This window comes from Eubalaena glacialis, chromosome 4, assembly GCF_028564815.1.
Source record: "Eubalaena glacialis isolate mEubGla1 chromosome 4, mEubGla1.1.hap2.+ XY, whole genome shotgun sequence".
Taxonomy (NCBI): Eukaryota; Metazoa; Chordata; class Mammalia; order Artiodactyla; family Balaenidae; genus Eubalaena; species Eubalaena glacialis.
In genome coordinates, this window is record NC_083719.1 from 126,191,173 (window position 1) to 126,212,522 (window position 21,350).

General features: G+C 44.2%; 1 protein-coding gene across 5 annotated transcripts in view; it reads right to left on the reverse strand.

Annotated features, from left to right (window-relative positions):
• Nucleotides 1-21,350, reverse strand: part of SH3TC2 (SH3 domain and tetratricopeptide repeats 2) — a 108,051-nt gene that overhangs the window by 60,739 nt on the left and 25,962 nt on the right. For 4 of the 5 annotated variants that reach the window (XM_061188323.1, XM_061188321.1, XM_061188320.1 and 1 more), the window contains exons 5-12: nt 20,122-20,265; nt 18,862-19,063; nt 18,011-18,084; nt 15,639-15,834; nt 10,499-10,632; nt 7,667-7,708; nt 5,845-7,542; nt 5,556-5,736 (exon numbers count right to left, since the gene is read on the reverse strand). In XM_061188323.1, coding sequence (XP_061044306.1) covers nt 5,556-5,736; nt 5,845-7,542; nt 7,667-7,708; nt 10,499-10,632; nt 15,639-15,834; nt 18,011-18,084; nt 18,862-19,063; nt 20,122-20,265 — 2,671 coding nt within the window. Of the gene's footprint in view, nt 1-5,555; nt 5,737-5,844; nt 7,543-7,666; nt 7,709-10,498; nt 10,633-15,638; nt 15,835-18,010; nt 18,085-18,861; nt 19,064-20,121; nt 20,266-21,350 lie in introns of those variants that run through there. The other variant, XM_061188324.1, reaches the window with a different exon arrangement.

A 21,350-nucleotide genomic window follows, 5' to 3' on the forward strand; every position in this document is an offset into this window, starting at 1 on the left:
TTAAAAGGAAATCATACAAAGTATGTTCTCCCACCACAATTGAATGATATCAGAAATTGATAACAAAAGGAAATTTGGGAAATTCACAAATATGTGAAATTTAAACAACACACTCCTAAATAACCAAGGGGTCAAAGAAGAAATCACAAGGGCTATTAGAAAATACTTTGAGATGAATGAAAACAAAAATACAACACACCAAAACTGGAGTAAATGGAGTGCAAGCAGTGATCAGAGAGAAACTTGTAGCTGTAAATATTTATATTAAAGAAGAAGAAAGATCTCAAATCAATAACCTAACATTCCACCTTAAGACACTTGAAAAAAAAAGAGCAAAGTAAAACCAAAGCAAGCACAATTAAGAAAAATAATAAATATTAAATCAGAAAAAAAGACGTAGAGAATAGAAAAACAATAGAGAAAATCAATAAAATCAAAGGTTGGTTCTTTTAAAAGCTTTCTTAAAAGGCAAATCTTTTGTTAGTGTGATCAAGAAAAATAAGATAAAAGACTAGGGACTAAAGTGGTGACATTACTACTAACAGAAATAATTACAGAAATAAAAAGAATACATACAAAAATCAGCTGAATTTCTATACACTGTCAATTAACAATCTGAAAGTGAAATTCAGAAGACAATTCCATTTACAATAGCATCAAAAACTACTTCAGAATATTTAACAAAAGGAGTGCAAAAATAATATTCTAAAACTACAACACAGTGTTGAAAGGGGTTAAAGCATACCTAAGTAAATGAAAAGACATTCCAGGTTCATGAATTAGAAGGCATGATGCTGTTAAGATGGCAATATTACCCAAATTGATCTACAGAGTCAACATTATCCCTATCAAAATCCCAGCTGGCTTCTTTGCAGAAATTGAAAGCTGACGCTAAATTTCATATGGAAAGGCAAGGGACCCAAAATAGCCAAAACAACCTTGAAAAAGAATAACAAGTTTGGGAGGCTCACACTTCCCAATTTAACACTTACCATGAAGCAATAATAAACACAATAGTGTAGTCTGGCATAGGCCAGACATATAGATATATGGAATAGAATTTAGCACCCAGAAATAAACCCTTACATTTATGGTCAATTGATTTTAAACAAGGGTGCTGAAAACATTCAATGGGGAAAAATAATTTTTTCAACAAGTGGTACTTGGGCAACTGGATATCACACAAAAGAATCAAACTGGACCCCTATCTCACACCATAATCAAAAATTAACTCAAAACAGCTGATTGGCCCAAATGTAAGGGCTAAAATGACAAAACTCTTAGAGGGAAACAAAGAGGTAAATTTTTGTGACCTTGGATTAGGCAACGATTAAAAAAATAGATAAACTGAACTTCATCAAAATTAAAAACACTTGTGCTTCAAAAGATGCCATCTAGGAAGTGAAAAGCAAACACATGGATTGGGAGAAAATATTTGCAAATCATATATCTGATAAGAGATTTTTACCAGGATACATAAAGAACTCTTACAGCTCAAAAATTAAACGACAAACAACACAAAAATGGGGCAAAGAATTTAAAGAGACATTTCTCCAAAGATATACAAAAGACCAGTAAGCACATGAAACGAAGGTCAACATCTTAGTATTAGGGAAAGTAAATCAAACCCACAATGAGATATCACTTCATACCTAACAGGATGGCTAAAATAAAAAAGACACACAATAACAAGTATTAGCAAGAATGTGGAGACATTGGAGCCCTCATACATTGCTCAGAGGAATGCAAAATGGTGCAGCTACTTTGGCAGTTCTCCAAAAGTTTAACTATAGAGTTACCATACGACCCTGAAATTCCACTCCTAGGTACATACACAAGAGAAGTGGAAAAATATATTCACACAAAAACTTGTTCAGGAATGTACACAGCAGCATTAATCATAATAGCCACAAAGTTGCAACAACTCAAATGTCTTTCAACTTATGACTAGATAAGTAAACGTGATATATCCACACAGCAGACTAATACTCAGCAATAAAAAGGAATGAAGTACTGATACATGTGACAACATGGATAAACCTTGAAAACATTACCCAAAGTGAAAGAAGCCAGTCACAAAAGGCCGTATCTTGTATGATTCCATTTATATGAAATGTTCAGAATTGGCACATCCATAGAGACAGAAAGTAGATTAGTGGTTGCCAGGCTAGGTAGGGGTGGGTTAATGAGAAGTGACTACTAATGGGTATAGGGTTTCTTTTGGGAGCCATGAAAATGTTCTGAAATTAGACAGTGGTAATGGTTACAAAGCTCTGTGAATATGCTAAAGATCACTGAACTGTATATTTAAAAGACAATTTTATGGTATATGATTACATCTCAATAAAGCTATTACAAAAAGCTCAATTCAGGGCATTCTTCTATAAGAGTCCTGAGTAACCAGCCTCTACTTGAATACTTGTAATGGTAACACACTCTCTCCCACATAGGGTAGACTGCTCCATTTTTGGACAGTTCTTTTGAAAATTGTTTTCCTAACCATTAAATTCCCCACCATCTACCACAGTACCCAGTACATCAGAAGGGCTCCTGTAGTGGGATAAAATTCTGGATCAACATTTCATAGTGATATTTTTAAATGAAAAAAGTAACATGAGAGTATATTATGTAACAGAGCTTCTATCATAATCCCATTTAAGTAACTAAAAATGTGCAAATTATATATACCTAACATATGTTTAATATAGATAATATGTATCATATATAATCTTTCATATGTATAGAATATTTCTTGATGGATATTTAAAAATCTTTAAGTAGTTACTTCTGAAGAGTCTTAGGGAAAGGGAGGTTGCAATAAGACCTTTATTTTTCAACTATAACCTTCAGTACTGGTTTAATTTTTTTTTTTTTTTTTACCATAAGCAAATATTGTAATAGAATTTTAAACAATTTAAATTTTAGGAAAAAAATTTATTTTTGATTTGGGTGGTAATCCCTGATATTCCAGTTCACTATCTGTTATTTGGGTCCTTATCAGTGCAAACTCCCTGAGAAAAGACCCACTCTGTTCTGTAGCTAATGCTCTGTAGGCCAGGTTCGAAACAGGCGGCTGGAAAGGGCATCTGAGGTTCCACTGACAGCTGTCTGACGACTGTAATTGTCACTGAAGACCAGAAAGTCTGCCTCCAAGTTGCAAGCACCATTTTTCCCTGACCTGAATCCTGAGCAAAGAAACCAAGAGCTCCCTCGGGCAAACTCCCTCATTCTCCATCTTAATCTCCTCCCCGGCAGCCAAGTCAGCCAAGTCAGTGTGCAGCCTGCAGCTCAGGGCTGTAAGCTAGTGGACTAAATAAATAATTTACTAACTACTTGGTTGCCCACACAAACATGTATGTCTCCCTGTTCTATGCTAGACACGAGGTCTGCCCAGATGGAGTTTATAGTCACCTACATCAAGACCTTCTGAAGCTACTGCAGAGTCTTTCAAAACCCCAAAAAGTTTAGGTCTCTGATCTTGAAGCCCCACATCTTTAAGAATCTGCCTCCAAACTTCAAGACTCTCTGGAGGAATTCTTGTACTAATAGGGCTATTGCTGGTGTCAGCATAGCATAGCTGGCTGGTCCTAGACCTAACATTTTAGAACTAGAAGGCACCTCATTCAATTTAACCTTATAAATGGGGCAACCAAGAGACTTATTTAAGGACATGTTATTAGCTCATGGCAGGCTCAGGTTTCCTGACTCCTAATCCAGTTTTGGTCACTCCTCTCCCTGCTCTGTGGCCTGTGACTTCCTCCTTCCTTCCTTGCTTTCTTGGAGCAAGCGCAACCCCACTCCTTCTCTCCTCTCTATCACTCCCATTACCTAAGAAGTCCAGTGGTCCTTCACACTGCCTTAAGAAAGGCCTCTGCACTCTGTGTTGAGAGCATCCAGGGCTTACTCTTTGGCTTCCCCCTTAGGATTTCAGTGGGTTTTGACAACTGGAGGTAGGAGGAAGGCTGTGAACAAAGGATGGCAGTTGGGTAGGTGGACTGGACTGTGATTAATCAGAGGCTGAACTTGTACACAGGGAGGGGTAGCAATAAACCTGACACATATTTGCCCCCCATACTCCAGTCCCTTAAAAGTCAGCTTTCCTAAAGCCCATTCTCAGTATTCCTCACCATGAATATATGACTATTTCATCTCTAAGGTTAATTCAAGCCTACCTTCTGGATCTGCTCCAAAACCATACAAACTCCTAGGGTGCTCTGAACAGAAGTATGGTACAGCTGGGGCCAGACTTCCTGTCCCCTCACAGGCTGCAAGGATCCAAAACTCCCTTCCTGGGACTAAAGGCAACGGGATATTTGGAGGATACCTGATTCTTATAAGAGAGGGACGAGATGAGGGAGAGGGAGACAGAATGGGAGCGAGAAAGAGGAAGAGAGAATTCGTTATCTGATTATTAGTGATCTGATTGACCAGGTGCCCAAGTTACCACATTGCCTAGAAAAGCAAAAATTGTCATTTAAATAGCTTCTCCTCAATCACCTCTCTCTGCTCAACACTAGCAATTATCCCTGCTCTACATTAGAAGTCATTCATAATTATGAATACAATGTTACAATGCTAATCTGTCACAAAGTGAAATTAAATATCTTGCAAACCATGTAGAATTTAATGGAATCAATTAAAGGCTTGTTAGAAAGCAGAACTGCAGGCCATGTCACTGGCAAATGAGGATCAGGCAGATTTGACCAGTAAACAGATAGAAAAGGGAAAATCAGCAAGAGATGGCAGGATAATCCACTTGAGACTAATTTAAATATCAAAGGGTGAAAAAAAAGGCTTGGATAAAAAGTTAAGTTTTGGGATATTTTTGCAAAAATGAGTCTAAGAGAGTGCTAAAAGTCAATCACAAAACAAAGGAGGTTTAATTGTGCTATTATACAGTTTTGTCAACACAATTAAGCTGAAAAGTTAACAGTTCTTTTGTTGTGTATTTATTCTACAACTTAGTGCATAGTTGCGATTATAACCTAAGCTTCTTAACTAAAAAGTGAAAATAAACTTAGTTTCATCGTTTCCAGTTTCATTTTAAAGGTAAGTTTCCAATCAAAAATTTTTACTGTGAAATTTTACACCCCTGCTTCCTGTGCATTTATTTACGTTGGTCCTTTCTCTAATACCAATTTCCTCAGGTAACGAAGACCTCCTGAGGGTTCCACGGTCCTCAGTGTAACTGCCACCTCTCTGAATTATGCACCCTCAGCCACATTCACTTGATGGGTTGTTATAGAAACACACGGGTAACTGTAACATAACCAACATGACTGAGCCCTGTCTACCAGGCACTGTTCCAAGTGCCCCATGTGCATTAACTGGTGAGGAAGCGGAGGCACAGAGAAGTGTAAAAACTTGCCCCAAGTCACACAGCTAATAAGTGATGGATGGCACTGAGTTTGCAATGTGGCTGCAGAGACCACGTTCTTTTCCACGATGCCATAAACATATCATGTGCATTTGGACTTGACTTCGTGAGGGAAAGAATACTGATTCTCCTTAAGGAAGAAAAGATGTTCTAGAATTATCCCTGAGCCTGGACTCACCTGGCCGTATTTAGGTTCCGATAGAGCTGCCCAAGGGACTCCAGCAGCCTCCCCTCCATCTCCCGGTCCCTGAGTTGCTGAGCCAGGGCCAGCCAGTGCTCGTGGTAGGTGATACATGCCTCGGGGCTTGGGGACACAGAGCTGTAGAAATGGCAGAGGGATTTGGTGACCTGAAGCTGACCTGAACATAAAGCAGGAACATGGATGAGATGACTGGAGATAGGACAAAGGAAAAAACAACTTCTAACACTCTTCTCTGAAGCATCCCAGCAGCACGGGATATACTCACTCTTTAGGTGTTGATGCCTTAATCCGAAGAGCAATGCCATTTCATAACAAAAGCGGCCACTGGCCAGCTGGCGTCGATACACCTCAACTTGGGCCAACCAGAGAAGCACCTGTACTAATTCCATGTCTGTCTCCACGCTGGCCTGGAGTTTAGAATAGAGTTGCACAGCCTGCAGAAGATAGTCCCTGGCTGGCTGCTGAGTCCAGGATTTAAGGGTCAGATGGCCAAGATTGGCCAAAGCCACCGCCTGGTTGCGCACATCCCTTGCCTCCTGAGCTCTGTTCAAGGCCCGAAGATAGCTGTTGGCTGCCCTGTTCACCCGGCCTTCACCTTGAAGTGCGAGTCCCAGGAGGTTATGGACCACTCCCTTTTGGGTAACACTCTCTGTCTCCTTCAGGGAGTATAAGAGTGGCTCGAGGATGTCCAAAGCCTTCTTTGCCCGGCTGGCTAAGAGATAGGCCCACGCCAAGCAGAGGGAAGACTCCAAAGCTTCCTGCTCACTCAGCAGCTGGCCTAGCATCAAGGCGTGGCTCAGGTAGTGGATGGCACCGTCAGGAGACCTATGCTGGAGGTACACTTTGGACAGGATGAGACACAGGGTCCTCCGGGTCCGCTCATCCACCTGCTCCTCACAGGCAGCCAGGGCCTGCCTGAGTGCTGGGCACGCCAGGGCAGAAACTTCACCCCAGCTTGGGGAGGGGTTGCCAAGGAGCTTGGTGGTGTTCTGGAGGACCAGGTGGACCTGCCAAATTGGAAGGGCCATCCCTTGGGTGCTCTGAGTACCACGTTGCCGGACAGAAGCCACTGCAAGGTGTGGCAGATATTTCTTGTCATAGAGAAAACTCAAGATAGTGGCTGCAGCATCCGAGGTAGGAGGGTGTCCAGAGAGGAGCTGCAGGCGCTCAGCGAAGGGCAGGACCTCGTCGTGCCGGCCGAGGCTTAGGAGCAATCGGATGGCCAGGAAACAGGCTCTGGCCTCCAGGGGGCAGCTGCCCGACACGATGCCCTGTCTCAGCACATAGGCCACCACATCCAGCTCGCTCTTGGCACTATACTCCCGGTCAGGCAGGCAGACCAACATGGCACCTGCCTTTTCCAACAGGCCCAAGCCTTTATGCCTCAGCCTCTGCCTCAGGTAGATGGCCGCCAAATTGATGTACAGGGCAGCCACCAAGGATAGGTCCTTAAATGCCCCATTGAGAATGTGGATGGCCTCCTCAAAGTACACCCTGGCCTGAGAGAGTTTGACCTTCCTAACACTTAGCCGGCCCAGGAGGAAGCAGAGCCGGGCATGGGCCCAGGTCATGTGGCTCCGCTTGGCCCACTTCCTCGAGGCCTCCAGGTAGGCCACGAGCTCATCCTCCTCAGAGTAGCTGTAGAAGGAAGTCGTGAGGAAAGAGAAGGAAAAATCATAGAGGCTCTTAAAGTGGTCAGCATAACCCTCGTGATCCAGAAAAGCCAATATGGGGGTGAAGTTCTCAGCCTCCTCCTCGTCCTGACCAGTGTTCAGGTCCATGAGCAGTTCCGGGTCATCAAGGTCATCAGGCTCTGGCAGGTGATAGGTGTCTGAGGCGGCTGAAAGGAGCTCCTCCTCCAGGCTGGAGTCCTCGGAGCTGCTGGACTGTCTGGAGCCCACGGCCTGATGCTCCTCCCAGGCTCTACCAGGCCGGGTCTCCTTGAAGCCTTCGGGCTGGGACGCTGTAAGGGACAGGCAGAATTGAGCAACCCTAAGTACCTGCAACTATGGTGGCCAGCTCTTTGCAAGAGGACAGGACGCTATCCTGCAGGACTGGAGGTCAGGTTCAGCATGATCTCTACTCACCGCTCAGATCGTTTGGAAGACTCTGGATGGATTCAAACCCACCTGGATAGAGATGAAGGACGAACCTATGTTAGGTCAGAATGGCCCAGTATGCTTATGCCTACAGGTGCTCCCTGACCAGTGGCTCCTTAGGACACTTTGTGTCTCAGTTTCAGACCATCTGCCATCCCTAAGGTACTAGGCAGCATCTTCCCTTCACCATCAATGCTGCAGGGACCTGAAGATCATCTTGTTTAGCCCACTCACCTTACAGTTGGGAACTGAGGTAGAAATGAGAACAGAGTCAGAGAAGAAAAGCCAGAAACATGAGCTCTATGACAAGAAGTGTGGGTATGGGTGGAGGGGCAGGAGGTGGAATCTGAAGGCCCAAATGTCTCAGCAAGTTTATGACAAAGCCATGAACAGAACTCCAAGGGCAGCACACTTTGTGGCACGTGGCACTGCCTCCCATTTATGTGTGTACAGCCTTCCTTCTTCCTTCCTCCATTCATTCATCATCCATCCACTCAACAGACAGATTCAGTGTGCAAAATGTGCTTTGTAAATTTGACAGGATGAGGTGACCAAATGTAAATAATGAAGAAAAGAAGGTAAAGAAGCATCTGCAGTTCCTAAGTTTTGTTCCCTGAAGTACCTTGGTGGGATGAGGTGGGAGAAGGGACGGTCTTGAGCAGTTTTAGACGTTCTGAGTTTGCGGTACTTGCAGGAGTTCTAGCAGAGAATGAAATAGATCTGCGTCCAAGGAGAAAAGTGGAGACTTGCAAATATGGATTTGTGACTGACAATAGGTCACAAAGAGTGGGTCAAAGTCCCAGAAGAAGGATTTGGAAGGAAACACAAAGCAGGTGGGGGAGGAGTGGGGAGAGGGGATTTGTGAATGAGCCAGAAAAACTTCAGCATTTACTTGCAGATGGGAGCCAATGAAGGAGACTGAAAAGGCAGTCTGTAAAGAGAAAAGAGGAGTCACGGAGACCATGGTGGCTTATGGTGCAGCCACTTAACGTAACAAAAGTGAAATAAGACAAGGTGAGAACCAAGAAGACAACCTGGGGTTTGGCAGCAAAGAAGTTGACCCCCTTGGCTAAAGCAGCCACAGTGGAGCTTGTGGAGGCGAAGGCCAGGTTCATGCTCCATAGGACAGGGACTGCTAGAAAGAAGATTCTACCTCTTCCTGGCAAAGAAGCAATAGCCAGCCACCTGTGCCTGCACTCTGAGCTCTCCGGTGCACTTTGAGGGTAGCAGGCCCCTCACCAAGTCAAGCCTCCACCTGCTATTCTCTAGGGAAGGCTTCTTCTGTAAGTGTCATTGCACATACTTAAGATCTGCAACCCCCAAAGGTCCCACAGCCAAACACAGCAGAGCTAGAGAGCTGGGCTCTGGAGAGCTGTTCATGCACCTGGCCCTCCCTGACGTTGCGGAACACATGCCAGTCTTATGCAGTCATTTCTCTGCAGGCCAGGACCACCGAGAGCACAATGATGCATGAGTTACCAAAAAAACGCTTCCGCTGGGAAGAAGAATTACAGGGCATAGGCCTTGGGGGAGTTGGAATTTACCAATAGGATGCACCCTCTGCTGGTTGCCTTGGTGCCAGGGATAGCCTGTGCAGCCATAAGGCGTAGCCCTGCACCCAGCAGAGCTGCACTCCTGGTCTGTAGATAAGAGCTAATGGGCTGCCTGAGACCCGCCCCTGGACCTCTCTCAACCACTGCATCAACGATTGGCAGATACCCTGGATCCAAGCCTGTAGCCACCCTGCCTTCAAGGCAGACCCCAAGTAGTCCTTGATTTTTAGACTTTTCAGACCTCCTGCCTACCAGGCTGCATTCATAGCTTCAGCTTCCTGGCTTAGGCTGGTGGGGCAGTGTGATCGGCTTATGGCAAGAAAGTGCTGCCAGGGCTGGTGCTGATGCCTGGGTGAGGTGCTCTTCACAAATGTTCCTGTGCCTGGGAGAAACTCTCCAATTCCCACCTCTGCTCCGGGAGCTGGCCTGAGGGTCCCTTCTGCAGAATCTCTGGCTGCACCCATGAAATGCGTGCCATCTAATCTGGCCATACAGGAGTAGACACAACATCACCATCACTGAAGAGATAGGAGAAACAGGAATCCTTCCTCAAACCCTGTCAGTGAATGCACTTCCTGACACAGAGCAGTGGGCCCCTCCCAAAGTAAAAGAAAAGAGTATCATTCATTCACTCAGTCAGTCATTCAGACACTGCTGAAAACTGTGCTAGGCACTGAGGTCCCTCACCCACCCAAAGCTAACACACCCAACAGTCCAATGTCATTTTGTGTCGGGGCAGTGTGGTGAAGTAGGGATTGTCCTGATGAGAAGATAGGGGAGGGCAGTTCTTATCCTGGCTCAGGCACTAATTCACTTGGGCCTCAGTTTCCTAATCTGTAAAATAAGAGAAGAAGTCATCTCTTAGGGTCCTTCTAGCTATGACATTCTATGGCTCCACCTTTATTACTGGGGAGCCAGACCTACTTCAGCCCTAGAAGGAAAACCCTCAGTCACAATTCAGGAAGTTTTCTTCTCCAGGATTAGAATGGGAGGCTCAGTATGGCCAGCCTCCCATGCTATAGCGGAGTTGATTTCATCACATCTCAGAGTTTCTAGGCAGCAAGTCCCCCTCAACCCCAGAACTGTCTGAAATGCAAAGTGAAAATGCTGCTAATCAAATATGACCCAGGTCATCAACTCAACTGTGGTCATAGCCTCACATTCGTGCATAGGATTATACTTTAGAGATATTCTGTTTCTAGTTAGGAACACTCCCTTAATCTTGAGGAGCTTGGGCTTTCACAGGGTCTGAGGAGCGAACACTCACTAAGCCGGTAGACAGATGTTATGTCCGTCTGAGCAAGCGTGTGGAGGAAGCTGGCACACTCAGCTTTCCTGTCACTTCCCGGGACCCCCAGAGAGCATCTTTCCTCATCACTGAAAAAGGTGGAGTTCTTGCTCCTGTGTTGAGGCAAAAGACATGGACACATATCAGTGCAAGGTTCCAGACATGACCCCTTCTCTTTTCGCCCTAGGATGTAGTGAAGGACACAGAGAAGCCATCAACCCACGTGCCCAGAGCTGAACTCAGACTCCTCATCTCACTGTTGTATAATGTATTTATTTATACTGCCAAGGAAGAAGAGCTGGTAGCACCTCATCTGTGCAGAACTGACCTACGCCGTTGCTGAATTGATCAAAGTGGCAATGAAAACACCCCTCCTGTCAAAACTGCACCTCCCAAGAAAAACAAAGCCCCTTCCTTCGACTCCTACCCATTCTTTGAGACCACATGGTGACCATTTTTAAGGGAAGAAATAGGAACTGGCTGCCCTAAATGTAAGAGTTGGAAAAGGACCATTAAAAGATGTTTCTTTGACAGGTTATTTCAAGAAAACACTAGGGACTAATGACACAATCTAGAGGAACAATGGAGAAAACTTGACTATGGTCAGAACGAACCTTTCACATTGGATGTTGACATCTGATTCCATGACACAGAACAGTGTTATGTAGCATTAAGATAGAGAAAGAAGGCTAAGGTGTGGGAAGGGGGTAGAAGGAGGGCCAGGGGGCTGGAAGAAATGATTATAGAGTTCTGTATATTCACTCTATTGTATAAACTAATTGTTAAAACTAATTTGCTCACTAGAGGTCTGTCATAGAATCAAAGAATATGAAAATTAGAAGTGCCTTGGAAAGTATTCAGTCCAGTACCTATCTGGACAACACTTAATATCTCTTTCAGTTCTAAATATTCTTTAAACTTCAGAATCCAGTTTTAAAACAAAAATAACTTAGAAGCCCAAGAGTTAATAACAGCTTACACTTGGGGGGGTGCTTATTATGAATCACACACTATTAACTCATTTAATCTATGCAGTTGCCCCATGATACACGTACTATTCTTATCCCCTTTTTACAGAGGAAGAGACTGAGGCACAGAAAAATAAAGTTGGTGGTTAGGGAGCCGTAGAGCAGGATGTAAGCAGGATGTAAGAAGAGGTTCTCTCTTTCAAGCAGGGTTAAGGGAGGGTCTGGGACGGAGTGCCGTGGTCTGCCACTTACCCATTGTCCCCACAGCTCAGATAAATGCAGTTTGAAAGTCAGTCATGAGAAAACTAGCCATTAATGTGAACTGCTCAAGGTCACACCTCTAACTAGTGGCAGAACTGGCACTAAAGCTGTGTCCTGACATCTACGGCTCTTGACACCACACTTACTGAACCCCCATCTCTCTGGCTTGACCTCCAGATTCTCCCCAGCACTCTAAGAGCTTCCATCCTCAAAAGAGCATGTAATTGAATTCTACATCTAAACTCATTTGAGATAAAAAGAATATGATCCCAAATTTCTGTAGAACACTTGCATTTTACAAAGCATTCCTGAATTTACTATTTCATTTACTCTTCATAATAACCCTAAGATGTAGGTATTTTTATCCATATTTATAGATGAAGATTCAGAAAGTAATTTAGTGACACGCTCAGAATTACACAGCTAGAAAGTGGTAAAGCTGACACTGAAGCTGAGGTCTTCTGCCTCTGTGTCCACTGCCTCATGGCTGATCTGCTAACGTCCTGAGTCCCAGATACTTAGAGTCTAAGAAGCTTGACAAATTACATTAGGGCTTTCCCAGCATGGAGACAGGCTTAGAAGGAGTGTGGCAGAGCTTCTAGAAATACGGCAGGCTGACGTGCTCCACACAGGGCTACTGAGAGTCTTCAAAGTCACTCTGGCCAAATACAAACACTTTGTCTATTCGGATAGAAGGTCTGCCTGAGGTTTAAGAATGGGTTTTCCAGCTGCTGTTGCCGTGAAATTAGGTAGCTGATGTTGAAATCTGGGCTGTAAAAAAGGAAACCCACAAAAATTTGCTTCCGCGGGTAAGCAGGATCCCTTTCCCAGGTGTCAGAGGCAAAGACTAAATCTGACTCAGAAAACAGCTTCTGAGAAATTTCATTCTCAATACACTGCCAATTTGGTTAAATCAATAAATCAAAGAATACATGCATGCATACATATATACATTCATACATGCATACATATGTACAAACAGGGTACAAACACTTCAGGGAGTAATACACCAGTACAGGGAGGGAAGCTGGGGGAAGAGGATGGAGATTTCAGCAGATGCTGGACCATCTTCAGAAACCTGACCCTAAACGAACACAGACCAAGAGTGACACCCAGTGGCCTGATCACAGGGACAGCACAGCACACAGGGATGGTTCCCAGGACTTCCACACCCTGGCTGCTGTTGGCAGGTTGTTTGTGGGGTTTTCCTCCAATTGCTGTGTTTCAGGGGTATCTGTAATCTAGAGAGTGATTTCTAGAGTGTGCAATGAGCCAGTTCTCCTCTCCTCTCCCTCTCCCACTCCTCCGTCTCCTCTCCACTTTCCCCTTCCCTACCGAATGCGCAATCTCTAGTGCATGGGGTCCCACAGGTGACCAGGTAGAGGCCAACAGGCAACTCTGTGCAAGTAAGGAGAAGGTTTCCTGCCACCACTTGGATACAGGGGATGATATTCTACAGGGTGAGTGTATCCTGTACAACTAAGCCAGCTAAAATGTGATGATCAGATTAATTTAGTAGTACTGGGTTATTGTCATTTGAGGCATGATATGAGGTACAGAAGTTCAATATAACTGATTAAATCTGACACCTGCCCCCAGTATCCTATTAAAACTGCCTCTTAGAGATTACCACCCACAACAGTAACAGCACTAAGAGTTAATGCATATCGATCATACACACACACACACACACACACACACACACACACACTGTGCCAGGCACCATTCTAAGTGTTTTACATGTATCAGCTCATTTCAACTCAAGACAATCTTATGGGCAAATACTAATACTGTCTGCATTTTACAGAAGAGAAAACTGAAGCTTAGAGAAACAAATTAACATATCCAAAGTCACCCAGCTGGTAAGCTAATGGAAACACACGATGTGCTCACATGGCCATAAATGCCTTCCAGGAAGTCTGGCTCTGGAATTCTTTATTACTGACCTATGCTGCTGCCCAATGACCAGTGACCTCCCCAGGGCTAGTGACTTCTCAATGGTCAATTTCAAAGGCCTTCCACAGTGTTAAGCATCCCCCACCTCCCACATGGCTGGTTCCTCCCACTCAGCCGTCCTTCTTTCTTCCTCTGACACATTCTTTCTTCCTCTGCTCTATAAATGGTTCTTCCCCATGGAGTCTGTTCTTTTTATTCTTCCTCCCTTTCACTAGGACCTCAGCTGCAGGACTCTGTTTTTGAAAAAGAACCCTAGATTTAACATCAGCAATCTGCGATTCCAGACCCAAGCCATGGTTCAGCTGTTTCACTCCTGGGGTCCTCACCTACTCCTGCAGTAAATTGAGGGGGTAGTTTTAGCAGCAGTTCTCACCTGGGCTGCACACTAGCCCCACCTGGGGAGCTTTTACAACCATGGCTGCCCAGGCCCCACGCAGACCAATGAGAATGAACGGCTGGGGGCAGAACACAGGCATCCGTATTTGTAAGCTCCCAGAATCTCTAAAGTCTGTTGACTGGTCCTAGCAGTGCCCTCTCCTCTCCATTCCCCTTGCCCCTTCCCAAATGCCCCTAACCTCAGCCTTCTCATTGGTCCCCTACCTCCAGGCTCTCCCCTGACCATGCACACCTCACCCAAAGCCAGGGTTGGCTTCCTAAACAGAAGTCCCAGTCACATCATGTCACCCTTGCTCAGATACATTCAGTGGCTCCTCATGCCCTGCCAGGTGAAGGACAGGCCCATGGCATAGGCGTTTCCCGTCTTTCACATCATGGCCCCGCTGAGCCTTTGCCACACTAGCACCCTCCTGGTGACCCGCCCCCAACAACATGAATCGTTCCTCAACATCCCCCTTACTTTCCTACCTGTGACCTCCTTTCCCTATTGACGTCTGTTGAAATGTCTTACACCGTGCAAAGCTGAACTCACATGTTACCTTTTTGAGGAAAGTTCTCTTGACACCCTTTATCTCCTTCTTTAACTTGACACCCTTTATCTCCACCCTTTAACTCCCATCGCTCTCCATACCTCTCCAGGAGCATAGTGAGTGATCTTCCTCTTATAGAGGTACCTGGGTTCCCACATTTCTGTGTAGGGAAAATGACCTTCTCTCCCCTCTCCCTAAAAAGGACAGGGCTCAGAGGGAGCTTCTGCCCTTGGTCTACTCTCCTTAGTGGCTCTTTCCACAAGGGAAGGAGTTCCAGTCGGAGTGTTCAGAGCCTTAGGCATTGCTTGGGCCGTGTTTTCCCCATGTGGAGGGCTACAGTGTCTCAAGGTTAGCCACCAACTCTGTGTTTCCTCTTGTACTTCCTGGGCCCAGGCTTTCTACTGTTTGCTATCCCCGTGCAGGATGCCCACCCAGAGAGACCGGGCAGTACTCCAGCACTCCATGACAGGGTGGATGGAGCAGGCTGGCCACCTGCTGCTGACTGGTCATGTGGTGGCTCTGCTCCTCAGAACCAGCCCTTCTGTACTTAAGGCAGGAAAGAGTAAAGAGGCACTCCGCCATCCTGGCCAACACTGCCTTCCCATACATTAAGCTTTCAGCAGACAGACCTACGTGGGAGGGACTCTCCATTCACTAAGCTGGAGTCTATAGGTCCCTGTGTGTGTACTCCCCTGATGGGGCCCCTTGATTGGGTGGGAAGGGCTAAGAGCAGGCCCTGGGTTTGGGGGGGTGTGCTTCTCTCCTTGCACAGAGGAAGGCCTCAATGACCACCTGCTGAAATGAACTGAACTGACTCCTTCCCTGATCACTCATATTTTCTTTCCTATCACTCCTCATGTCGCCTTGATTGTCAGAATGTGCTCCTCTGGGTTCATGATACCAGGAAACCCTGAAGCTCATCTTCAAACCTGCTCAGAATGCGGCAGGACCACTGGGGAAGGTGGCCCTGCTCCAGCACATCCCAGAGGGTCTGTGTGTCATACTCACATTGGGGAATAAGAATCAGGATCTATGTTCCTGGTGGGGACAAAGCCCACTTCTCCTGAGAGCGCTGACTTCCCAATGAACCACTGAAGCCCAGGAATGACAAAGCCGATGATCTCAATGCTTTCTCCCTGGTGGAAATTCAGTTCATCCTTTTCTTCCCTCTCATATTCCTTCCAGGCCTTACATTTTCCTCTTCCTGTGGGAAAACAGCACACAGGTCAACCAAATAAGACAGGAACAGCTGAGCCTTCCACTAGCTTCCAATGTAATATGAAATGAAGAGTTCCCAGACTTTAGAACTTTAAGGACCAGTAAAATTTCTCCCCCCCTCAAAAAAAGAAATTGGCAGGAATGATATAGGGTAACTGGCTTTTCATTTGGCCAAGCTAGGAAATTCAAAAAAGGAACTCCCATCCACTTTTACTACCATTTTATAAAAGAAATTTTAACAAACATAGTAAATATAATCTCAGAATACTAGGTATACCTTAAAACAGAATAAAGGTAGCTTATGTCAAACTGAAAAGCTCACTATATTGCCTTACTTTGTCTGATTTGCCATTATCATGTAAACACTTTGTCATGGTTGGCACAGATCCACAGACCAGGGTGAGGACTACTGTAGGATCTCTCCATTTCCTTCTGGCTCTTTTGGCCACTATGACCTTCAGTCTCCCCAACTGTAAAATGGGGATAATGAGAATACCTGTCTCTTACAAATATCAGGAAGAGTTAAAGAGATAAAGTGCACAATGCCTGGTACCTAGGCAACCCTCAATACATGTTAGCCTCATATCACTGGCGAACAGAAAACAGCTGGTTACCCAGAGGGTTCTGGCAGGCTCCTCTTCTGACTATGGTCACTACCCAGCTTGATCAGCTGCCAAGCTAGGATCTAGTAATGATATATTTATGAGAATTGTACTCTCCAGTTTACAGAGTACACTTACGTCCCTTTTCTCAGATCTTTCTAGGAGCCCCAAAGGGTAAGTAGAGCAACTATCAGAATTTCCTTTTTGTAGATTAGAAGGTGGAAGCACAGAGAGGGTACGTGATTTGTCCAAGGAGTTTGTGTGTGAACTAGAACTTAAGTCTCTCCACTGCTGTTAACCCTTCTTTCCACTGATCCAGCTCTAGTTGAGGTAGCAGTTTTTATATGCCCCAGTTTCCATATTTGCTTTAGCTCCCCTGCTAAAGCTACTGGATTTTTTTTTCCTGACATTTTTGGTCAAGTTTCTGTTGATTGTGTCTTCAGAATCAGAAGTTCCCACTGCTTTGGTAGTATCTACCATGTGTTAAACACTTACAATGTGAGAAAACTGTACTAAGTGATTTACAGATGTCATTTAGTTTAGTTTCTCATGACAACGTTTAAAGTTGGTTTTACAGTAACATTTTACTAATGAGGAAGTTGTGGCATTGTGAGAGCACATCATGAAGTGGCCGAGGTCACACTGGTTTTAAGTTGTGGGGCTAGAATTTGAACCCAGAACAGGACTTCACAGCCCCATGTTCCTAACGACAAGGCCATACTGCCTCAGATAGCTAAAAGTCTTGTTTGTGGTTGATTATTAATTAGATCTAATGTCTGGGTCTCATAATTCCCTCTGTTTCTTTTTTTTTAAAGTGGTACTTGGGCTTAGAACTTTAAAAATTGCACTTTGTGCTAGGTGTGGGAAGGCAGCTCCAAGGATGAAGATGAAAGGAATGTATATTCTAGATACATAGAAAACATTAAATTTCCTTATCCAGCAGATACAAATATACTTACAGATATATGTGTATGTGTATATATTTATGTGTGTATGTGTATATATATACATACATACATACACGTGTATAGAGATTACATAAAATGTATGCATGTATTTATACATATATATGTATGTATTTCATCTATTCAACAAATATTTACTGAGCACCCACTATGTGCCAAGCATTCTTAACCTTCCTAAATTCAAGATTAACTTCACAAAACTCTGAAGGAAATTAGAAAATGTTTTGACTAGAGATTGAAAGCAGGCAGCCTGCAGGCCACATCTGGCCCACACAGGGCTTTTTTTTTCCCACATATCTTTAAATCCCTATGGTCCCTACCATTCCCTAACATCTTCCCTCCAGGCTCTCCACGCATCTGTGTGTTCTGCCTGTCCCTGGAGGTATTTATATCTACAGTACAGCCCTCATCTGAGACCTCTCATTTCACAGGCAAGGAAACCCATGGGAACAGATGGTATAACTGCCTTCCCCAAATTCAGTCAGCAGCAGAGGTGAGACAGGAATTCACATGCACTGACTCCAAATCTGCCGATAGAAGGAGGAGGCAGAGCAATATTATCTCCCTAATAATACTGCCTTCAACTCAGCCGTACCGATCTGATAGGAGCCTGTCCAATCCTTCTTCCTGGAAAGGCCACAGCTTCCTGGATAATTCTTTAGGAACCATCTGCCAATGGAAACATGGGGTTTGCAAACATGCATTTCAAAAAATTTGAACAGTGAGCAGAATAATCCATTAAAATGATGCTGCTGATGATAAGTATTATTGTGATTTTGGTTACTCTTATTATAACAGTGGCAAACATTTACTGAGAACTTACTTTTTATCAAGCACTGTGAAAAATAAAGAAGCTCAGCAGGCCTGGGATATTTTCCGGCTCAGCAATTAGTTTGTCAGTTAAATATCTAACAAAGGATCGCATTCCATTCTCACTGTTAGATTCTCTGCCACACACAGAACCCACGGCCTGGAATCATGCTTACTGTCACTCTCTCTGTTTGAGTTTACAATATCTTCCAGCAAGGATTCTGGAACTTTAGTGTGAAAAACATCCCCTGATGTTTAAGGGGAGCTTATATAAAATGCAGATTTTTGGATCCAACCCCAAGAAAGTCTGAGGAGGGCCAGAGGGTATAAACTTCCAGTGAAATCCCCAGGCGACTCTGGTACAAATGGTCCCCAGTCCCCACAGTGAGAAACACTGCATTGGAGACCAGGCAGTGTATTTCTTCTTTGGTACAATGTCCATCTGAAATTTTGAGTTGTCTCCATTTCATCTAATTGTGCACATCTTGACTTAAAAAAATAACAAAAGATAAAAAGCCACCCAGGTTTGTTCCCTCCCTGGCACCATGGATGTCCACATCTGCAAATGTGCCTACTCTGTTCTGCAGACCTCAGTGTGCTCTGAGACCCTCTCCCAGGAGGTGAGTGGCTACTCACTGGTGGAAAGGGAGAGGCAGGGGTTCCAAGGCTGACACCGGCACCAAGCCCCGCTGACCCGTCACCAAGGACACGCCTTCCCACTCGAACTCGCCTTCAGCTGTCTTCACCGAGATTAACTCATTCTTGCAAAGTGTCAAATACTCCCCTTCCTTCTCAGCTGGCTGAGCCATGGAGCACGTGGCTCTGCAGAAGAAGTGACCTGCAGAGAATGAGAAAAGCTCTTTCCAAGGAGCAGCAGGAGGTGAAAATGGAGTATCCCGCTATGTGTATTTCCATCAGAGCCCAAATACTTTTCTTTCTGAAAGTAAAGTACACAGTCCAGGGGGAGGTACTACAAAAGGTCTTTGTGACCCCAGGAAAACTGGTACCAGGGAAAAAAGCCACTGAGAGGGAATTCACTTAAAATAGACACCAAAAATTCCAAATAATTCTCAAGAATGAGGCTTAATTGGGACTTCACCTTGAGAAAAAAATGAAACATGAGTTCATGAAAATATATTTAACAGGACTTCAGTTATAATTGCAACCTCATGCTTAATCTTAGGACCAAAAAAGAATAAATTAAGTTGATTTGGGTGAATATAATTTCTCCAACTAAATTTCACAGTCGTACAGTATGAAAGTTTTTCCTTCATGTATGATTCGTGCAAAACAATCAGAAAGGGAATCATTCTGCAAAATATTCTATGCAAATCTGGCTCTTTCACTGTGTCTATGATGTCATCAGTCATTAACCGGTTGGTTGCAGCCTTGATTGGATCCTTCCTTGTAAACAGACTGATGGGTGCTCCAAGCAGTTCCCCAGTATCACTTTCCTCGATCTCATGAAACCATGAAGGTTTTGTAAGATCTGCAATTTTATTTTACAATCAAATTAAATCATATGTTTGGAATAGTGGTTCTCAATCTTGGATGCATATTAGAATAACCTGGGCAACTTTCAAAAAATACCAAAGCCTGACCCCCATCTCTAGAGATTAATTGGCCCCAGCTGAGCCCTGATATGGGCATCTTCTTAAAAATTCCCAGGTGGTTCTAACATCAGACAATCAGTGAGACTGGCCTACATAGCTGTTCATGTGATATTGATGTTAAACTGAGAGAGATGTTTGAAGTAATATTATAACAGGTGGGTTCATTTGTGAATATTTTCATGTTTGAATCGTTTTTGCCTCCCTTTGTATCCTAATTATTTCAAGGACTCTGATAACATATATCCAGATAAGACCCCCATCCCCAACCCTACACCATGCTCACCTTCCTGGATCAGAAGTCCCAGGTATATTGTTTCCAGGTGTTTATCATCTACTGACACGTGGATCTCTGTATCCTCCACCAGTCGGCAGTTGAGCCAGTACTTGTGGTCAAAGAGGAGATGCTCCAGACACATGGATACGTAGCCTAATAAGTCAAACCAACAAGATTCCTCTAGGGCATGATTTCTGCCATTAGCTGATCATTAGGGTGAGCAATTTCCCTCCTGAATTTCTCCCCCAGACCTCTATCCCTAATCTGACTCCACTTAACTGGAATTAGAAGAGCATAAGAGGGGTAGCTAGAAAATTTCTAAAATGAATTGATTCTTCTCAGCATCTGCTGGGAAGTACAAATCATTTTTAAATGATATTTATTTTCAACATATTATGGGTCTCCATAAATGCATAATGAGATTATCAAACCAAGTTACTTTTTTATAATACACCCATGGAGGAATCTCCAAGATTACAATGTTGACACTGGGAGTTCCTGGTTCCCCCTTAAAGTTCTCCCGACCAAATTCGAATTCTTGTACCCCTGATGATGCAGTGGCTGGGGAGGTTCTCCATGGCCCACAAATGAGTCAGGATTTACTTCAACATCCCTCGGACCCTGCCCCTCACCCCATGCCCAGTAAGATCTCACCTGTTAAAACCAGACTAAAAACTGTGCAAACAGCAAAACTGTAACAATTATGGATAGTATTTTACACATTCCTATAAATTTAAATTATTTGTATGAAAATGTTGCTTCTTTCTAGACTTCCTCACTTTCTTAAGATGCAGAACCTGTCTCTTTCCACTCTCTGTGCTGATGTAGGCCCTGTGTATCTTCTATAATGGTGCTTCTCATACTTTAATGTGCACACAGATCACCTGGGGACCTTATTAAAATACAAATGCTGGCTCAGCAGGTCTAGGGTGCGGCCTAGGATTCCATTTTTCTAACAAAAGCCCCAAGTGACGCTGACGCTGCTGGTCCATGCAGCACACTTTGAATAACAAGGATCTCTAATGGTCACAGAAGGAGATGTGTTGAATGGAGAGCAGAAAAATCACCATGACTACAAGAGGAGAACTTATACCTTCTAGCCAAGAGCCATCTTGACCCTCCACCCCTACACAAAATCGCTTCCTGTGTAAGTCTGCATGGAGCCCAGCATTTTCTAAGAGATGTAAAACATGCGTCAATTCAAGTGGCCTCCTCTTGCTTTGCTTGGTTTTGCTTTG